This window comes from Apodemus sylvaticus, chromosome X, assembly GCF_947179515.1.
Source record: "Apodemus sylvaticus chromosome X, mApoSyl1.1, whole genome shotgun sequence".
In the NCBI taxonomy this organism is placed as follows: Eukaryota; Metazoa; Chordata; class Mammalia; order Rodentia; family Muridae; genus Apodemus; species Apodemus sylvaticus.
The window spans coordinates 32193959-32214909 of NC_067495.1; the positions used below are offsets into that span (position 1 = coordinate 32193959).

General features: G+C 37.5%; 1 protein-coding gene across 5 annotated transcripts in view; it reads right to left on the reverse strand.

The window, feature by feature from the left end:
* The window catches only part of Bclaf3 (BCLAF1 and THRAP3 family member 3), a 51658-nt gene that overhangs the window by 22601 nt on the left and 8106 nt on the right, over positions 1 to 20951 (reverse strand). For 4 of the 5 annotated variants that reach the window (XR_007975424.1, XM_052170861.1, XM_052170859.1 and 1 more), the window contains exons 2-8: positions 13587 to 13663; positions 9421 to 9993; positions 8303 to 8950; positions 6755 to 6930; positions 4864 to 4978; positions 4015 to 4078; positions 2282 to 2397 (exon numbers count right to left, since the gene is read on the reverse strand). Coding sequence is in view for 4 of the 5 variants with exons in the window: in XM_052170861.1 (XP_052026821.1) it covers positions 2282 to 2397; positions 4015 to 4078; positions 4864 to 4978; positions 6755 to 6930; positions 8303 to 8950; positions 9421 to 9993; positions 13587 to 13627 (1733 nt within the window). In the remaining variant the exon portion in view is untranslated. The remainder of the gene's footprint in view (positions 1 to 2281; positions 2398 to 4014; positions 4079 to 4863; positions 4979 to 6754; positions 6931 to 8302; positions 8951 to 9420; positions 9994 to 13586; positions 13664 to 20951) is intronic. The other variant, XM_052170860.1, reaches the window with a different exon arrangement.

Consider the following 20951-nt stretch of genomic DNA (forward strand, 5'->3'; position numbering starts at 1 on the left):
TGTAGTCATGTTGGAAAACAGTTTGGCTACCACCTATCTCGTCAATTGTACATGTAGGTATATACTTAATAAAAATGAAGACATGACCACACAAAAACTTGCACACAAATGTTCACAGCACTATTTATTCACAATAACCAAAAAGTGGAAACAAACCAAAAGTTCATCAACTGATAAATGGATAAACAACATATGACACATCCATACAATGGAGCATTATTTAGCCATAAAAGAAATCCTCACATCATAGCATGGATAAGATTTTAATACATGCTACATAAAATAAGAAGTCACGTCACAAAAAGCCAAACATTGTATTATTGCATTTATATAAAATGTCAAGAACAGGCAATCCATAGAAACAAAATGTATAACAGTGGTTGCCAGGGAAGGGAAAAAGAAAAATACGGGTCAGGGGGAGAAAGGGGTCACACCTGGGTACATTGGTTTCTTCTGGAGTGACAAAATAGTTTGGGGATAAGTGGTTCTTATACAACTCTTTGAATATAAAGAATACTGAAAAAGTTTTAAAATTCTCATGTTTCATGCTATAACACTGTCCTCAAAGCTAACACTAACAAACTTAATGCTAATCAGCTATATTTTACTTAATCCTGATCAGCAGTATGATGTAGGCATAGTTCTCATTCCTATTTCACAGATGAGGAAACAGAGGCTAGGTAACCTACCCCAAGTCATCAACATAGCTAGGAATCTTAGAGCTGGGCATCAAACCCAAGTAGTATGCCAGCTTTCAAGCTCTATCATCTCAAAGGGTAAGGATCTGCCCTGGAGCATTTATGATATAGTTATTGTAAATATTGAAAAAAGTCCTGTTTCTTGGTCCAAAAGTCCAAAGCTTTCTCAGCTAAGAAAAACACACTAGACATCTTGTCACTGAACACAGTGAAACCATGTGTTAAGCATAATATTAGGAAATTGGTGCCAGGCGGTGGTGGCACATGCCTGTAATCCCAGGACTCTGGGAGGCAGAGGCAGGCGGATTTCTGAGTTCAAGGCCAGCCTGATCTACAGAGTGAGTTCTAGGACAGCCAGGGCTACCCAGAGAAACTCTGTCTCAAAAAAAAGAAGTCCAAAAAGAAAAAAAAAAGGTAATTGGTGACTTTCACCCAGGAAAGGACAAAATTTTTGCATTTTCTAATTGTTTTATATGCAAAACACAATTTTACTATCTTTTAATCAATTCCAAACTTATTGTCAAAATAAATTCCAGTTAAAATAAGCTTCATGTAAGGCCAGTCAAATTTGGAGTTGATTTAAAAATCTAGTCAAATACTTAAAATGTTTTAAAAGTTATACTAACGGTTATGGAAAACCAATTAGCACTATTCCTTCCTGTTCATAGTCCTGCTTCTTAGGGACTCAAAGGACCCTCGCCCAAACTAGAAAATCTATCTTATTCAATTATTCCTCACAATCCTTTGGGTTCACACAATCATAGGTTCCACTAGTTCTCAGAACTAGAGGTAGACTAGGGTCAATCTAGATGACTAAAGACCCTGGAAAAGTTATGAGGTTGAATATTAAAAAATGTTATGATGATCTCTTTGTAACTTCTGCCAAGATGCCGTGACTTAATAGTTTACCTGCCCCTGTATAGTAAGATGGTCTTATCACTATAATATGGAGAAATTTCTAAAGATTAGTAAAATTTATTGACAATCTGTAAATGGGCAGAGTCAATGAAATTCAAATTGAGGCCTCCTTCTGCTGTTTTTGTCTTATTTTTGAGACAGAGCCTCACTTCACAGCCTCACTTCACAGCCTCACTTCACAGACGTACCTGCCTCTGCCTCTAGAGTGCTAGGTTAAAGCCAGGTGTGGTTGATACCTGGTTTCTTCCACTTGTTCTACTGCAACTGTCTACTACATTGACCCAAGAATTCCCAAAGAGAAATGTACTGACATCAAAAAAATTTGTACTCATAAGTCAGAATCTAAGGGTCTAAACCTATAAATTTCAAACTGCTTGATCCAAATAGCCCATAAAGGTTGCTGGTCATGGCTCCTGCTAATATTCAAACAATTGTTATATTCTTCTTTTCTAGAATTAGAAGACCTCAAATATTTACCCACTCCATCATTTTTGATGTTTAGATCAAGCTTCCTGTAATGACCACTGAATAACTGAAACATTTTAAAAACACATAAAACAGATTTGAACACTCAAAATTCTAGACAAAAATTAAGCACAAAAAATGTAAAAATTGCTAAAACCAAAAATTCCCTGATAGCAGGATGTTTTTCATTTACTGATTACCTCTCTGTAGGACTAGCCATGTGAAAAATATTCTCATCTTCATTCTGTAATCGCTCTTTTCTCCGCCTTTCAATGTCATGTCGTAGATCATTTGGTTCTATTACTTTGACCAGAGTCTGAGGAATTTTGACAGAAGACAACTATTCACATTACTGTTACTGGCACAGACAATTTCTAACAAGAAACTTAAATAAAAGTCATTAATTACTTTATACCCATCCAGCTAATGGTAGTATAAACTGATAAAAGTATTTTGAGACACAATTGAAGTTCTATTTGTTTGTTTGTTTTTGGAGACAGGGTTTTTCTATGTGTAGCTTTGTCTATCCTGGGCATCACTATGTAGACCATGCTGGTCTTGAACTCACAGAGTTCAAGCCTGCTTCTGCCTCCCAACTCCCTGCTTCTGCAGGGATTAATGGTGTGGGCCACCGTGGGTCAGCATCAGAAAAGCTCTTATATTAAACCAAGAATCCTACTTTTATGATTTTGTCCCATAGAAAAGGTTGCCTCTTTAAAAATATTGAAAATAACAAAAATGAAACAACTTAAATGTGAAAATAATTTAAGGGGAAAAAAGAATAATGCAAATGTTATGGTAAATAAGTCAAACAAAACTATACAGCCATAAAATTAATAAATTATGGAAATCAATATGGAAAAACATTTACTGAAAATTTTGAAAACTTAAAAAGCTCTATTATAAAGGACCATGGGGAGGACTTAAAACTTTTACATAAAAGAGATGTTATAGATTATTAGCATATTGAATTGCATCTGAAAGACTGTTAAAATACACCATGCCATACTGGAATTATGAATTTTTTAAGTCTTCAACTTTCCTGGATATCAACTATAACTAGAAATTTTACAAAAGCATAATTCAATAAACTAAGCTACCTATATTTATCAAATCTTTATTTCATAAGTAAAAAATTATTTATATAATCTATCAGAAATAAACTAAGATCTCTTCACTATAGAAACATTCTCAAAGGAAAAAATTATTTAGAATTTGCCATGCTTTTAAAAACTTGTTTTCTAACCTGGTCAATCATGGTAGTCTTTCTAGTCAGTAAAGAAATAGAAAGTGGGAGGGGAGGTATTGGGTAGAAAATCATATATAATAATGAAAAAAATTTAGTATTAGTTTCATTATTTTGCTAGCTTTTATTCCACAGAATCTTTACTAAATTCTACAGCAGACAGGTAGTAGGAAATGCCACAGTTCCTTTGCATTTCTTCCACATACAATTAAAAGTATATCCCACATGCCAGATTTGCAAAATGTCTATCAACCATATTTTCTATAAGCTTTACACTAAGATGATTGGAGATGAGGATTCAATGTAATCTTAAAATCAACTTTTAAAAGTTATTATGCTAGCTGGGTGGTGGTGGCGCACGCCTGTAATCCTAGCACTTGGGAGGCAGAGGCAGGGGGATTTCTGAGTTGGAGGCTAGCCTGGTCTACAAAGCGAGTTCCAGGACAGCCAGGACTACACAGAGAAACCCTGTCTGGAAAAACAAAACAAAAAAAGGTTGTTATGCTTAATAACTATACCTCTCAAAGATAAATTTTGTCCTTTTCAGCATCTGACTTCATCCTGGACTACCATCAGTCATTTGGAGAACTTTTTCAATTTATATTCCTGGATGTCATCCTTTATAGACCTTATAGACCTTTAACCTCTTTTCCCACTACTATACCAATTATAATTGTACACACTTACCTTATCTGGTTCATATACCATGGTGTATTTATTCTGAAGATCAGCCAAAGACATATCTATTCGCCTAAAATAATAAAGGCACATAACTAAATAATTATGCTAATTGTGTTATACACTGATTCTTTTACTACAGAACAGAATTAGAAATAAACTAGCAGGTCTTTAAAAAGCCAAAGCAACCTGCTGTCAGCCAGCTTTTCATTTCTTTTGTTTTTTAGAGGGTGTTTCTAATGTAGCCCTGGCTGTTTTGAAACTCACTTCCTTAAATTGAAGTATCTGCCTGCCTGTCTCCCAATATGGCAGTCTACTAAGCCATACATACCCTACAGGCACATTGTAGGGAATTCTTGGTGGTATTCCAATCACTAGTGTGACCTCAAACTCTATTTTGGTGATATAAAACATTACAACATGGATTCATCTCAGTACTCCATACAGGGTGTAGCGCCTACTCAGACAAGTGCCAACAGAAGGCATGCATGCTTTCATCCTCAGACCTCAGAACAATTATTTTGGACCACTTGAAGTAACTAACCCCTGATTTCAATAGCTTGACATTTCCCAGCATTCCCTCCAGTAGACAACTACTATAGAGGGCAGAATCAAAGTAGGTAAATCTTTTCAAAGGCCCACATATTCTAACAGTGTTAAATCAATGGCCTTAATGCAACCTACTTCATTGATGTATACTGGTCCAGCAGCTGCTTTGATTGCTCTTGGTGTTATGTACAAAGTATACTCCTAGATTCTACACCAAGCTTAGGAAAATCAAGCTCAGAAAGCTGGACCTTTTCCCATCTCTTCTGAGGACTATTCTCATGAGGTAAGTGAAAAGACAGTAATCATTACCTGTGAAATTCTGGATCTGAATTTGATTGAATTTGATTGAAATCTGCATCCTGTTTGTTTTTTATTCTTGAGAAACGCTCATGTAGAGTAATATCAGGTGTTTCAAAACTATCTGCTGAAAAAGCAAACAAATAGTTCCATGTCAATGTGAAACTGAATGCCCTTAAAAGATTCTATAAAACTCAACATCAAGAAAGGACCATCAAAATAATCCAAATTGTTCTCCTTTGAAAATATGACCCAAACTATTTGCATATTAACTTATAATGCTCACATGCCCTCCCAAACCGAAACAAGAGCTGACTTATGAATTCAAGGATTTTCTTCCTAACTGCCACATTTGCTTTGCCTAGAAGAGGGACACTGTCAAAGTGAGAATCATTCTTCTTCATGGTAAGACTATACTCTAGAGAGTTTGGAAGACACTCTACAGTTCAACAGTGAGAATTACATCAATTAACAATTTAATCAGGATAATTTCTGAACAAATGCTGAATTAAGTTATATTTAAATACCACAAAGTACCTTCCAACACCACTTTATTTTTGCATTAACTTTAGTTCATAAAGACATTCTAAAATCAGATATGCTACAAGCTCTTAATAGTACAGAAAGAATACAGTTAATCCATCAAATGTTATACAAACAATCTTTTCTCCTAATTCACTAGTCCTGTTCTGGAACACTCTCCTGTTTTTCTGTAATACTACCATACTTTCTGAAAGCTATATTCTTTGGATAAGGAGTTGGAGTTGAGAGGGTAAACTGTTGCTGACAAACTATTTTTTCATATTCAAAATTAAGTTTTAGGAGATCAAACTCAGGGCCTTACCCATTCTCAGAAATGAGCTTTAATACTGAGCTAAACCCTCAGTTTCAATCTACCTGGTTCCCTTCGCTTAAGGGATAGGAGAGAAAATAATTATTTTTTAAATGTATTTTACTTATGTGTATAAGTGTTTTGTCTGTGTACTAAGTATGTGACTTATGCCCAAAGAGTCAAAAAGACTGTAAGCAGCCATGGAAGTACTGGGAACTGAATTTAGGGCCAGTACTCTTTAACTGCTGAGCCATCTCTTTAGCCCAAACAATCATTTTAAAAATATGTTTCATAGTCAGGTGTTAATGATGTATAACTTGAATCCCAGCACTTAGGAGGCAGAGGTAGGCAGATCTCTGAATTCCAGGCCACCCTGGTCTACAGAGGAAGTTATACAACAGCTAAGGCTACACAGAGAAACCCTGTCTGAAAAAAAAAATTCAAGAAGTTTTATTAAGGTAAAAATTAAAGCAAATAAAAAATTTGACATTCTTAAGAATCTATTGCTTATAATAACTTATGCAGTACTACTATGAAAGTTTTATATCACTGATTTTCCAATGCACAGTTATAAAAAGCAAAAATTTAATGCAAATCTTTAAAGCCCTCGTTTAACTCTTTGATGTCATAAAGAATGAAAGCATCCACTGATTATACATGAACAAGCTTATAGCATAAGGTCCTAGAAAGGCCTTGGGGAAAGGTTGCTAATAAACAACAGATAGACACTTCTGCATTGTCTAGGATGTATACCTGTTTTTGTTGCTTCTTCCTCCTTTATTAGGCTTTTAATGTCTATCATTTGGAGTAGTCTGATCTTTTTCTGACTAATTTTTTTTCAGAAATTTGTAATCTACTAGCATTTGAAGCAGAAATTTACTGAAAATACATAAAAAGAACAACTAGTCTTGAGTGAATGTCTGGTACTCTCTCCAACAGATTTCCTAATTTATGACCTATTTAAAATGGAATATTAATTACAATTAAGCTACATCAAAGGCATCTGTATCTTGGGAAAAGTTAGTACATTATTTTTGTGCTATCTTTAATGTTTGTGTAAAATATACCAACCTTTAACTTTGTGGATTATTGTTATAATTTCCTGAGCAAATTCTTCAGTAGACTTGTCTTCAGGATTCTGAGTTGAGTCAAGATGTTGAAATACTGGATGAAAATTGTCACTTGTTTTGCCAATAGCAACCAAATCATGTGATATCTGTCTCTCTGCAGAATATCTAGAAGGAGACCTAAAATAATTTGAAATATTTAATTAAATTTGTAATTTTTGCTATTTTGCCAAGGGTGGAATTTGTTAATATTAAGATAGCTAAATATTTAAAAGATTTAATTATTCTGCCATAATTTAGGCACTAAAATTACATGTCATAAAACTAATAAACCACAAGTGAAAAATAAGTATAGATAAATGGTTCTGAGCTCTTTTCAAATCATAATAATCACAATTCTAAGTGAATTTTTCCTTCAAACACATAAGGCATTAAAGTCACCTAATATAAAAAATAATCAGACTATTTTCTACTTTGATATTGGTAAATCATTGTAATCAGTCACTCTAAAATACCATCATACCTATTATCAAACCTAAAAATCTTAACTATTAAAATTCTCACTATAAGCAATGAGAAGCTTAGAATGATATTTTGAAACTAAATCTATTAAGAAATTAACTGTGGAACAGCAAGATGGTTTAGTAGGTACAAGAAAGAACCTGCCATCCTAGCCTGGTCCCTAGAACCCATGGTGGAAGGAGAAAAAACAACTCCCTAAAACTGTCACCCTAAAGAGGTCCTCTGACTTCTACATACCTGCCATGGCACATGTGCACTAACATTCTCACATCAGCCACATACAGAAACACAACTACAGTCTCATTCCATCTATCTTGAAGAATAATCTAGTCAAACTGAAGTCACACCGAAATCACAGTAGGAATTACATCAAGACTCCTGGGATCCCAAGAAGACAGGAGAATTTGAGCTCTATGTCTCAAACCTAACTATTCTTTATAGAATAAGAACCTGCTAAGATCCCTTCCTGCTAAAAGATTCTATGAATGTCAAAAGTAGCAAAGGACAGCCTGAAAAGCTGCATAAAGAATAGATGCAGCCTGGTGTAGTGTCTCATGCCTTTAATCCCAGCACTCAGGAGACAACAGCAGATGGATCTTTGCGAATTTAAGGCCAGCCTGGTCTACATAGGGGTTACAGGACAGCCAGGGCTACATAGTAAGACCCTATCTAAAAAAAAAAAACAAAGCAAAACAAAACAAAAAATAGAAGCTGAATTCTCCTTAATCTATCCCTGGATTTAAAAAGACAAAAACCTGGCAGTATAAAAACACATAACTTCTTAAAGATTAACAATTCCTTGAAATGCCCATACCCAAGAATTACTTGGGAGATAAGATATGGAAACCAGATGACACAAGATCACCACCTATTACCTACTTCATAATTTATCTCCATTCCAGGATTTTGGAAGAAATTATAATCTCTTGAACATGTAATATATTCTAGCCAACAATATAAACTTAATCTTGGAAGCTGCAAATTAAGGTGTAAACTCTATTAATTAACATTTCTTAAAAAAAGCTAATACCTGGATGTGTCCGTCTTGTTCCTGTCTACTTTGACAGTAAGTGGTTTCTTCTTGATAAGTGAATAGCATTTCTCTTCAGGTTTTGGGCTTGTGTCAAGTTGTTTACTAGAAAATGCATTCTCTTTTCTGCAATCTTCATTTATTTTTTTCTTCCACTTGTCATTGCAAGGCCCCAAATCAGGCTCCTTTATATTTGTATGAGTATAGGAAACACAGTCTTTGTTGTAGAGATGAAAAGGTCCATCGATTTGCTCATTCTCAACTTCTCTTCCTCTTGTAGTACTGAAACAATCTGACTCTCTATTTCCAGGAACTTTTAGAGAACTGTATTTTCTGTCTTCTTCCTTCAAGTACTTCTGGAATCTCCCATCAGCAAAGTCCTGCTCACTATCTGAGAGCTTATGGTGTTTGTGACGGTAGTCATAGGATACTCTGGTTGCTGAACTTCTCTCTGGGTATTCTCTCTCAGTATATCTGTGACTTTGGGCTCCATAGCTCCACTCTTCTTTTTTCTCTTGGAAAGGTAGAAAAGAATGCTCAGGCTTCCACTTTGGGATTCTGGCTGGCTCTCTATTTTCGTACCTTGCTGCATCTGTAGACCTTTTTGATGTGTAGCCATACTTTCTGAAATCATGATCCTCAGGATACCTGTATTGACATAAAGAAGTTAACATTTGCAATATACAGTAAAACTTTCGATGTCTAGAATATTGGACAGACTAGCCTTTAAATACAGCACGGAATGGCAAAACAACTTCATGTGAACTCATACGAGGGGCATGAAACTTTAAAAGCAACATCTTTTAAAAACATTCTTGAGCATACCTTTAATCCCAGCACTCCAAAGACAAAGGTAAACATATCTCTTAGTTCAAGGCTAGCCTGGTCTACAGAGTGAGTTCCAGGACAGCCAGGGCTACACAGGAAAAACCCTCTCTCAAAAAACAACCACCACCAACCAAACAAACAAAACCACATTTTAGGTATCCCCATAATTCCTCAAAAAATAAATTATTTTATCTTTTGAGATTAAAAACAATGATATTCAACCTAAAAGTAACAGACTTTTTTATTGGAGGCTTTATGCCAAATTCCCCAGGCTTAATGATTTCCTGTACCTCTTCTGAAAAGGGCTCCTTGTGTCAAAGTCTTCTGAGCCTCTTCTGGGTGACTGAGGGTAGCTTTCTACTAGTCCCCTTTGGAGTCTCAACTGATCTTCATGCCATTTCTCTTTAAATCTCAAGGAATCTGCCAGTGACATCTGAGGTGGCTTCCCTCCTCTCTCACTTCCTCTACCTCTGTGCTCATCAGGAGTATACCTTCCTTGCGCTGTAGGGATATAACAATCCCTTTCGTGCTCCATGTAGGTGGCTGCACTTTCTGTATATGGGGGCATATACTGAGATCTTCTGTCATCATCTCCTCTTCCAGGAAAATATTCTTGGTGAGGCTTGTATGTATCAAATTTTTCAACAGGTTTTACATTTGGGGAAGGTGATCTATTTTCATAAGAAGATCGATAATACGAATTCACACGAGGGGGAATCCTTGATTTATTTTGTCCATGTTTTTCATCATCCATTCTCCAAGTAAAGGGTCTTGGTGGATCATTTCTATATTCAGGGTCGTAGTGACCATGGAAATGTCTTTCCTCATGATATTCAAAATTTCTGGATTGTGGCGATAGTGACCTATGTAAACAAGCATAAAGAAGTTTAATTCACTTTGAGACAATTAATTGTTTTCGTGTGACCTACCTTAAAATACGTTCCTAGAATTCTACTACTATCCCACTGAAGGTAAATCTAGGAATTTGTTTTATATGTACTTGGAATTGTATACAGGTATGAGGGTTAATGATACAAGTTAATGATGGTTTTATCCTATCTGACAATCATACTCTTGTCATCCTAACTGATGTATTCTATGAACACATCAAAGTAGGTTAAATATACATGTGATATTAGAGGAGGACCAGATCAGGTAGAAAGCAGAATCTTTTCTTTGAAAGACTACTGATAGCAAGTTCCAGCAAAAGTAGATATAGTACTTTCAAGGGCCAATCAAGGTAAGAAAAGCTTACCTCAGGTTCAATAGCTAACTAAGAAACAAGCATAAGTGAAGCAAGAAAAAATATGCACGAGGGGAAGGGGATGGGGGGATGGTCTCTGTGAGGGTGCAGCATTTGATATAAATACAGTTTAAAAATATGTAGAAAGTGTGAAGAAACCTAAAGTTGACCTCTGAAATTACATTCTAAGACTACAATCCAAACTCCAAACATGTTTCTATTGTGTTTCCAACTGACTGTTCTCTCCCTCAAGGCTTTACCAAAGAAGATGCTCATCAGGTACCATGGGCAGGGGAGAAATAAATGAGGGACATAAGACATCAAGCTCTAGTAAGCCAGCGGTGGTGGCGCACGCCTGTAATCCCAGCACTCTGGGAGGTAGAGGCAGGCGGATTTCTGAGTTCAAGGCGGGCCTGGTCTACAGAGTAAGTTCCAAGACAGCAGGGCTATACAGAGAAACCCTGTCTCGGAAAAGAAAAACCAAGCTCTATACTTTCCTTTGATACATCAAGGGTCTTTTTTTGGTAAGAAAAATACGAGAGTCCCATTTTACAACCCAAGCTGGCCTGACTAGTACTATCTGTTGACAAGTCTGACCTTATACTTAACACAATCTTTTTGCCTCTACCTACAAAATGCTGGGAATACAAGTGTGCACTACTATGTCAATCCCTCCATAAATACTTCTAACATAAACTGCTGTTCTTTCCAAAATCTCCTCCCTTACATATCAACTGAAATGTGTTGCTGAAATAACTTAGAACTCTTGTCAAAGTATGTTTCAATGTAACTATAATGTTCTCTAAGGGATAGTATTATAGCTCTCCTGTATCTATCTTTTCTGTATCTATCTTTTCTGTTACCTTGATATTGCCAACATGTAAACTTCTATTCCTACTGAGAAGACTCCCATATTCACAGAAAATTCTCTAAGTTACTCAGCCTTAAAAATAAGGAAAGGGCTGGTGTCTCACATCTTTAATCCCAGTACTTGTGAGACACACACAGGCAGGCAGCTCTCTTAGTTTGACTCTAGCCTAGTCTATGTACTAAGTACCAGGTGAGCCAGTGAAACCCTGCTTCAAAGGAAAAGAAAGGAAAGAAGCTTAATTTTGCATCTGAGTGAGAACCCCAATGTGACCTGTCCAATTTTTCATCTCCTTTAGGGCTTAATGTCTCCAAATCAGTAAGAAAAGAACACTCTGGACATTTTAAAATTTACCTACTCTAAGAAGCTTCAAAAGAATTGGGGCAATCTTAAATGAATCTTTTTTTCTAATGACAAATCTGTGACTTCCACACAAGAAAGGAAAGACACCTGTCTTTTCCAGTACCCATTAGGACATTTACATTGGACTTGGCAATATTGTCACCCAGAGTCGCCAAGCTAGACATACTGGTAAGTATTACTTATCAGAAGCAGAAACTCTGCCATTGAGATGGCTGTACCTCATCACAGGAAGGGAACAACTAGAGTCTCTAAGTAATTCCTGAAGATTTCATCTCTTTTCCCTGCTAAGCAGAGAACCTGGGAGTCAGAGGCAGAAGTATTATTCCAGACAGGATGAAATATTCAAGATTTAACTTTAGCCTTTAATTCACATATAAAACTGCTGACATTGTTTTATGTCTTATTATATAGTACTCACTTCCAGAAAAAGTTGTTATAATGGGTTAACATTTCCAGTTCTCCTAAAGGTTAGGAGACAATTCTCTAGTCTCTAGAGTTTTTCATGCCTTATGAGTGGAAGCACTGGCAACTCTGGTTCCCCAGGAAACAAGTCTTAGAAACAGATATCAGGTCTCCCTCATAGATAGAGGGCTTATTTGTTTGCTGCCCATGATAATAAGATAATGCTTACTCCCAAGTGACTCAAGCTCCTCAGCTGTGTCATAACCCTAGAACCTGTGACAAATTTGCATCATTCACCCAGATAGCCACTCTGGAGCACTGACACTTAGGGGTTCTTTTTTTGTTTGTTTGTTTTTGAGACAGGGTTTCTCTGTGTGGTCCTGGCTGTCCTAGAACTCACTCTGTAAACCAGGCTGGCCTCGAACTCAGAAATCCGCCTGCCTCTGCCTCCCAAGTGCTGGGATTACAGGAGTGTGCCACCATGCCCAGCACTTAGGGGTTCTTAGAAGGTAGAAAGTATGTCTCTGACATGGTAGTGTCTTGTGGCAAACTAGTATACTGACTTCTAAGTAGGAACAAAGTGCCAAACTCTTTGTAGTTCTTAACAACAACAACAACAAAAAAAACCCTGAATAAATAATTAGAAAACTAGGCACCAAACATTGGCAGAGTCCCTGTGGCCACTACTCTAATTGTCATACTAAAAGAAGAATAAAATTAAGCACACTTTGTGTTATCCTCGTTGTTATATAGTCTTTCTGTCTTTACATTCTCTTTCTTTTTTGAAACTTCTCCCTAATTCAACATGATTTTGTGATTTATAAAATGAAAACTAAACTACTGGCAGAGGATTCACTCTATTATCAGAACATGCTATATTAACACAAAAATCATGGGTTAGCTTTCTGTATGTAATAATGGTCCTTTATGTCAGTCTGAACCTTTCTGGTTACAAAGTAGAATTAATATTCTCCCTAGAGATGCAGAGTATTTGTCCCTGTCAGAAGCACAGCACTTTCCCCACTGTATCAGAGTTGCCTACTCTCTCCAACCAGTATGTGTGCTTGCTGAGGCCACGGAAGGCGGCCCTTGTAGTCCCAGAACTGGGTTGTATTTAATGTACAATAAACTGGTTGAACTATTCTAATCTAATTATGTAAACTATAGTACTGACACCACCTACCAGAGAAAACAAATGAGAGTTGAACTACAATTGAGCTATTCAAAAACCACTATTTTGCCAAGAAGATAGAAAACACTTTATGATTTCTGATTAAATTTCTTGAAAAAAATTAAAACATACACTAAAAGTTGCAAACCTCTTAGTAGCTTAAAAAAAGTAATCTTCTCAAAGGCATTTCTCATTCTGGATATGGTCACTGCATTCCTTTTTATTATAAAGTAATTCTAGCCCCAATTAAACAAATTTATCAGCTCCCCAAATCTACAAATACTACCATTACCATGATCAGTCGCCTACTATGAACAGCCAGGTCCAGTGATCTTATTAAATGGAGGCTTGAGCAGTAACAGTAACTTCTAAAACCAAGTTAACTGTGTAAAAGTATGGAACTCCTCACCTTTGTTTCCACCTGGGGGATCTGGATCGTGACCGTGCCATCCTTTAGCATAGGAGCCACCTGATCCACTTTTTACACTGCAAAGAAATACAGCATTAGCAAGTCTGTGGGTTTTTTTTAAAGCTTGCAGTATGCTCTAAAACCTGGTGATTGCCGAGAGAAAGCTGCTTAATTCTTCTGTGCATCTATTTCCCAGATCTACAAAATAGAGAATAAAAGCATCCACCTTACTAAAATAAAGTCAAGGATCAACAAGTGTATAAAGGACTACACTTGAAACTATTTTCACTTTGTATAATATAAGGTCCGAATCAAGTCTATTCCTTCTGTTTTATTAAAACAATCCCTAAGGCTGGACAGCACTTGGTAGGCAGAGACAGGCGGATCTCTGTCAGTTCAAGGACAGCCTGGTCTACAGAGTGAGTTCCAGCACAGCCCTACACAGAGAAACCCTGTCTTGAAGAAACCAAAGACGAAACAAAACACAACACAATCCCTTAAAAAGTAAATACATAGCTGGGCATGACAGCATAATCTTAGTACTTGAGAAGCTGAGACATGAGGAATTATGAGTTTGAAGGCAGCCTGAGCTACATACCAAATTTGAGGCCAGCTTGGGTTACACAGCAATACCCTACTTAAAAAAAAAAAAAAAAAAAGGGGGGGGGGAGCCAGGTGGTGGTGCACGCCTTTAACTTTAATCCCAGCACTTGGGAGGTAAAGGCAAGTGGATTTCTGAGTTTGAGGCCAGCCTGGTCTACAGAGTGAGTTCCAGGATAGCCAGGGCTACACAGAGAAACCCTGTCTTGGAAAAATGAAAAGGGTAAAAGACATGGTTAGACCATTTTGAGATGTGCTATAAAATATAAAACACACATCAGCTTTCAAAGACTTGACCCAAATCAAAGAATGTAAAATACTTCATTAATATATTTTAATGTTGATATTATGTTAAAATAATTACCTTTGCTATATTGGATTACATATAGTGCTAAAATACTTTCAAAACTTAAAAAAATGACAGGAGATAGAGGCAGGCAGATCAGTTCAAGAGCACCCTACACTATATATCAAGTTCAAGGCCAATCTGGGATGCTTGAGACTCAATTTTAAAACAAAATAATATAGTTTACATTACTTCTCTACTGCTGTGATAACACTGACCAAAAGCAGCGTGCGGAGGGAAGAGTTTATTTAAGCTTACAGGTTAAAGTGTACTGTGGGAAAGCAGAGGAAGAGCTGCAGCATGAACCTGGAGGCACAAAAGCAGCAGAAACGATCAACAAACACTGCTTACTGGCTTGTTCCCAGGCTCACATTCAGATTCTCCCCTTTTGGGTTTATTTTCCATTCTTATTTTTAGAGACAAGCTCTCACTATACAGCCCTAGTTTACTACGTAAACCAGGCTGTCCTTCTTGAACTTACAGAGATCAACTTGTCTTTGCCCCTCTAAGTGCTAGGATTAAACACACCCAGTATGTTTGTCTTTTTTGGGGGGTTTTGTTTATAATCTTAGGCTACTTCTGAGATATGTACATAACTCTAGTTTTGCTATCACACCAATACTAAAAAAAAAAATAATAAAACAGTATATATAAACAGACAAAAGAAAAACAGGAAAAAACTACTCCAGGCTGACAATATCTCTGCAACTGTGAAAAGCCCACCTCGCCCCTGTGAACATTTTATGGCCTATAAATCTATAAATGGTGCTATATAGCCCTGACTTGTTCTGAACTTGCCTTTCTGCAGCATTTTCAAGGCAGCTGTATCTGAGTAGTGGAGGTGCTGACCCTTTCACTCTCTACTGCCACACTACTATCTTTCATACTAACCTTTTCTGGTTTGTAGAACTTTCTTTATTCTTCTGTATTCTGTTCAGGGACCTATCCAGTATTTAATGTATGACTTGGTTATACAAATTCATTCTTAAGTGAAAGAGCTTTCCTAGAAGGACATTGCCTTTAAGAGACTGATATACACCATGTCCTAAGGCATTCTATGCCCTCTCTGTCCCATAAAGATACCTGTTGAGGTAAAGTGATTCTGCAGTAACACTGAAAGTATTTTCATTTTTGTGTGTATGGGTGTGGAATGAGTCAGGGTCTGACCTCAGGTGTCTTCTTCTCTTGCTTTCTACATACACTAAGCTCTCTAACTGCCCTGGAGTGCATCTTGTAGAATGATTGGCCATCTAGCTGCTGGAATCCAGGTCTTGTTTATCTTCCCCCCATTTCTGGTTTTTCTAACATGTATCATATACCTGACTTTTATGTAGATGGCTGAGGGTCTGAACTCAAGTAATAAGCAAGCACTTTACCCTAAGCCTTAATATATCAGTAGCCCTTCAGATCTAAAACATAGTCTCTTCCACAGATACTGCCTTGTAACCATTTACTTACAGCCTGTACTCTTCTGCCATTATCTACAACCCTAACCCCTTTGTGGTCTCCACCACTGACCAGCATTCTTATTTCACTTCTTTGAATAGTGATGAAGACATGAGAATTGTCAAACACTCGGCCACTCACCAAGACTTCTTGTAAAATTGTGAGATTTTACACAGGTAGATGGAGTTGTTAAGATATTATCTTTAAGCCTTCCTAGACTGACCAGGAATCCAATCAGACTTTCCTTCCCGTCTTCATGAAGCTTATAATCTTATGGTTTAACTTTGGTCTCTGTAAGAGCTGTAAACTGAATCCCGAGACACTGGCTGTAGTCCTCACAGGAGGCCACTGGAGTTACATGGAATATACAATGGTGGATAAACTACAAATCCCTCTAAGGAACCCAGAACCTGATGGAGATAACCTCCAAGCCTGTCCAGGAATTAGTCCAACTATTACTCCCTCCGATTTTCTACACTCTACTTAAGACAGACTTGCTCAGAACAGACACTGGGCTATTGCAGGCTAAGGAAATGAGGGGGCCTTAAGGCCTGACTCCTATTACTGTCTTCACAGGTTACAGGTTACTCCTAGATAGCTGTCTGGTAAAATAAAATGTGAAATAGGCTAGATGCAACAGCAATTCTGGGTCCCCTACACCACACTGGTTCCTTCGCTAAACCCCAGCTCACGTCCCACAGCACTTTTGGGGACGACATGCCTTTTATATTTCAAACTGAAATAACAAGGTTAACATAGAAAGACTGTTGACTCTATCTTTGGTTCCTCTGCCTTTCTTGCATGTACTAAGATAGTTTCCCTAGTCAAGGTCATTTTGAAGTTTTCATATCTTGGCCACCTATTCCTGAAATATAAACATCCTATAACTTAAACTAACAGGAAACTAAGTTTTAAAAGAAGTGTATAAAGAACCTTTTTAATATTTAAAACCCAGGCAACAATAAAATCTAAGACTTGTACCAGGTAAGAATCCTATGGTCTAACAATATGTGGATAAGTAATCTTAGTTTGCTCATTATATCATAATAAATAATTTGTGTTCAACTCCTTTTGAGTAATCTGACAAACTTATTGTATTTCTCTGCCTCATGACTAGATCTTCATTACTGAGTACTCTGTTAAATTTAGAAAGAAAACAACATAGAAGGGAACTGGTAAGAGAAAGAAACATCTGAAAGTTATAACCATGTATTTTGCCAAGGAAAACAAAAACACAGAAAGGGGTTGCAAAGATAGCTCCGTGGTGTACATTTGTAATCCCAGTGCTAAGGAAATAGAAATAGGCAGGCCGCTAGCCTACTTAGCACAGTCCAGGCTCTTGAGAAACCACCTCAAAAACAAATGAGGCTGAGGAGGAATAGCTGAAATGCGTGCTCATCAGCCAGGAAGACTCATGCTCGAAATCTCCAGCCCTTGTATAAAAGCCAGGTATGGCTGTGCACTATTGTAATCTCAGCACTGGGGACAAGAGAGAAACAGTTCAGAGGCTTGCTGCCTAGTCTAGCGGAAACAACAATCTCCAAGTTCAGTGCAAGATCGTGTCACAAAAAAAATAAGGTGAAATAACTCATCCTCTGGCTCCCACATGTACATGTGTGCACATGTAACCTATGTATACACATAAGCATATACAAAATAAAGACTATTTTAAGAGCCGGGCGGTGGTGGCGCATGCCTGTAATCCCAGCACTCTGGGAGGCAGAGGCAGGGGGATTTCTGAGTTCGAAGCCAGCCTGGTCTATGGAGTGAGTTCCAGGACAGGCTACAGAGAAACCCTGTCTCAAAAAAACCAAATCCAAAAAACCAAAAGACTATTTTAGGGAAAGATTTTATAGCAGGCATAGTTGTATACAGCTTTAATCTCAGATCTTGGAGAGGAGAGCATAGACAGAGTTTAAGGCTAGCCTGGTCTACAGAGTGAATCCCAGGGCTACACAGAGAAACCCTTTCTTAAAAACCATTATCAAAAAAGAAAAGATTTTATACAATAAAAAAGATTTTGTCCTAGCTTAAAAAAATAACAAAATAAAAAACATTAGATTTTTTTTTCCATAGCATAAAAGGAAAAGTGAAAGACTAAACCAAAAAAGTTTCAGAATGTCACAAGGGTCCAAGTTAGGTTAGAAAAAGCTTTCTAGGGAGGCAACTCTAGTTCAAACAAACAAACAAACAAACAACAAAAAGCCAGGAAAAACTACTCCAGGCTGACAATATCTCTGCAGCTGCGAAAAGCCCACCTCGCCCCTGTGAGCATTTTATGGTCCATAAATCTATAAATCTTTCTGTCTATGCACACTTGACTTGGTGGTAAGACGACTTGGTTGGCTTCTTGCTTTTATGAGAAAAAGTCCTTGAACCATGGCATCAAGTGAGCTGCTCAAATACTTTGTTCAGTTTGGCCATACATTAAAATATGACAGCAATGGACAGAAGTATGGGTTGGGTTGAATGAACTTTCTTCCCAAGAACTTCAAAGTGTACTGCAAGGAAAACCCTAACTGATGGAATAAAGTTCCATGTTTATGTTCACAGCCCAGAGTTTTGCAGAGGGATATAACAGCTGACAAAGATTTCTGACTTTCAGAGGTCCTGAGTTCAATTCCCAGCAACCACATGGTGGCTCATAACCATCTGTAATGAGATCTGACGCCCTCTTCTGAAATATAGGCACACATGCAGGCAGAAGGCTATATACATAATAAACCTTTTAAAAAAAACAAAAAGCAAAAGCTATAAAAAAGATATTAATCTGGTCTTTAGTCTTTAGATCTGGCTTAAATAGTTCTATATATGTGTACATATGTAAAGAGCAGAGATCAACCTCAGGCATCATTTTACAGGATGTGCTCCCTTTATTACCTCTTCATTTTAGTGATCTTCTCATTAAGTGAATTATTTAATTACTTTCTAACATTTACTTTGTTTTCTCTGCTTTATCATAGAACAGTGGTTCTCAACCTTCTTAATGATGCGATCCTTTAATATGGTTCCTCATGCTGTGGTGACCTCCCCAACCATAAAATTATTCCATTGCTACTTTATAACTTATTTTGCTAGTTATGAATAGTAATCTAAATATCTTATCTTCAGGTTAGCTGATATATGCAACCCCTGTGGGAAGGCAAAAACTTTTAAGGTTAGCTTTGAACCTGATTTTTTGAAGAATACATCTGCCCCTTAGATTCACCTGAGCTTGTGGAACAGGAGTTCTAATACGGAATTGTGGCCACACACAATGCACAGGCCCTTAACCAAAGCACTTAAGAGGCTAGAGCAGGCATTTCTCCATGAGTTTGAGGCCAGACTGATTTACAAAGGAGTTCCAGGCCAGTCAGGACTAGCTGGTCACAAAATCAAATGAAAAAATAAATATAAAAAATGGTGCCACATGCCTTTAATCCTAGCACCCCAAAGGCAGATGCAAGACTGCTCTTGACTTCAAGGCCATCCTGTTCTAAATACTGCATTTATTTAGGGCTAGCTAAAAGCTACAAAATAAAACACAAAAATAATCAAAATTAAATTAAAAATAAATATAGAACTGGTTATTCGTCCCTATGCACAGCCAAGCACTTTTCTTAGACATAGTATTAAACTAGCTTAAATACAAACAAAATTTAATTCTGGGAACCATGCAACTTGAGTTCACAGTGTGAGAGATAGTTGTATGTGACTCTTCTGCTAGAGAAACCTTAAATTTCCCAAACCACCAAAGGCGCAGGAGAGTGGAAGAAGGGACAGACCAGGCTGAGCAGCTTCTGTTAAGTACTCATTTGGACTCCACTATAAATGCCAAGTAGAGCACTGCATGGGCGCAAACATATTTACAAAATGTCCGCTGCCGCCTTTACCCCACCACCACCCAGGTGCTGAGACCATGGACCAGTGGCCACCAAGGGGAATGGGGAACACCCTGAACTGGGAGGGGAAAAAATGACAGAAAGGAAATGTGAAAGAGGGAAGAAAGCAGGTGATAAAAATCAAAATCAAGTCTTACCCTTCTTTCTGGAGATACAAGTTTTCAGCCCCTAACCATTGCGTACAACAATGGAAACAAACAAACAAACAAACAAAATGTAAGAATTGGAGAAGAGAATAAATAAGGGGCTCTTGAACAGTTGAAATCACCGCAGTTTGTGTCTCCTCCAACCTTCAGTTGTTTGTGCGCTTTCTCGCTTCTTTTTGCTACCTTGTTTCTTTTTGGAACCTGGGGATTGCAAGAGGCTGGCTCCTGGGCCCCAGAAAGCACCCAGTCTGCCTTAGCCCAGCAAGGAAATAATTTAAGTGACACCCCTCCCCCCAAGGAGGTGGCAGCGGTGGCAGCAGTGGCAGAGGCAGCAGCAGCAATGATGACAGGACCCACAACAGCAGAAGGATCATTTAGCAGTTAATACCTCTGGCTGCTCTTGCAAAAGACCCTCACTTGATTCCTAGATGTACCACCTATTCCACAAATGCCCCCTTCTGGCGCCAAGGCACAATTTGGCACATAAACAGTTATCCATGCATATACATAATACATAAAATAAGTCTTAAATAATTTAAAAGGGGAAAAACTGATAATGTATATTCATAACAAGCAAAGCAAAACCCCAAGCTAATTAGTGAAATAATAGTGTGGTGGCATATGCCTTTAATCCCAGCACTCAGGAGGAAGAGACAGGAGGATCTCTGTGAGTTATCAAACTGAGTTCCAGGATAGTAAGAGAAAACCTGTCTTAAAAACAGTGAATAAATAATTAATTAAATGGTACAACAATCTTTTTTTTTTTAAATTTCTGGTCTCTTCCTCTACTTACCCTAATAGTCCATATCAAACTCCTTGTTTTCCCTAATCTGGTCATGCTGGTCCTCCTATTTCAGTGTCCTTGCCTCAGTTTGCCTGAGCTTTCCTGAGTTGTTTGACCATCATTTCTGATGCTCTTCCTTGAATTTCCTTTTTTTTTTTAATT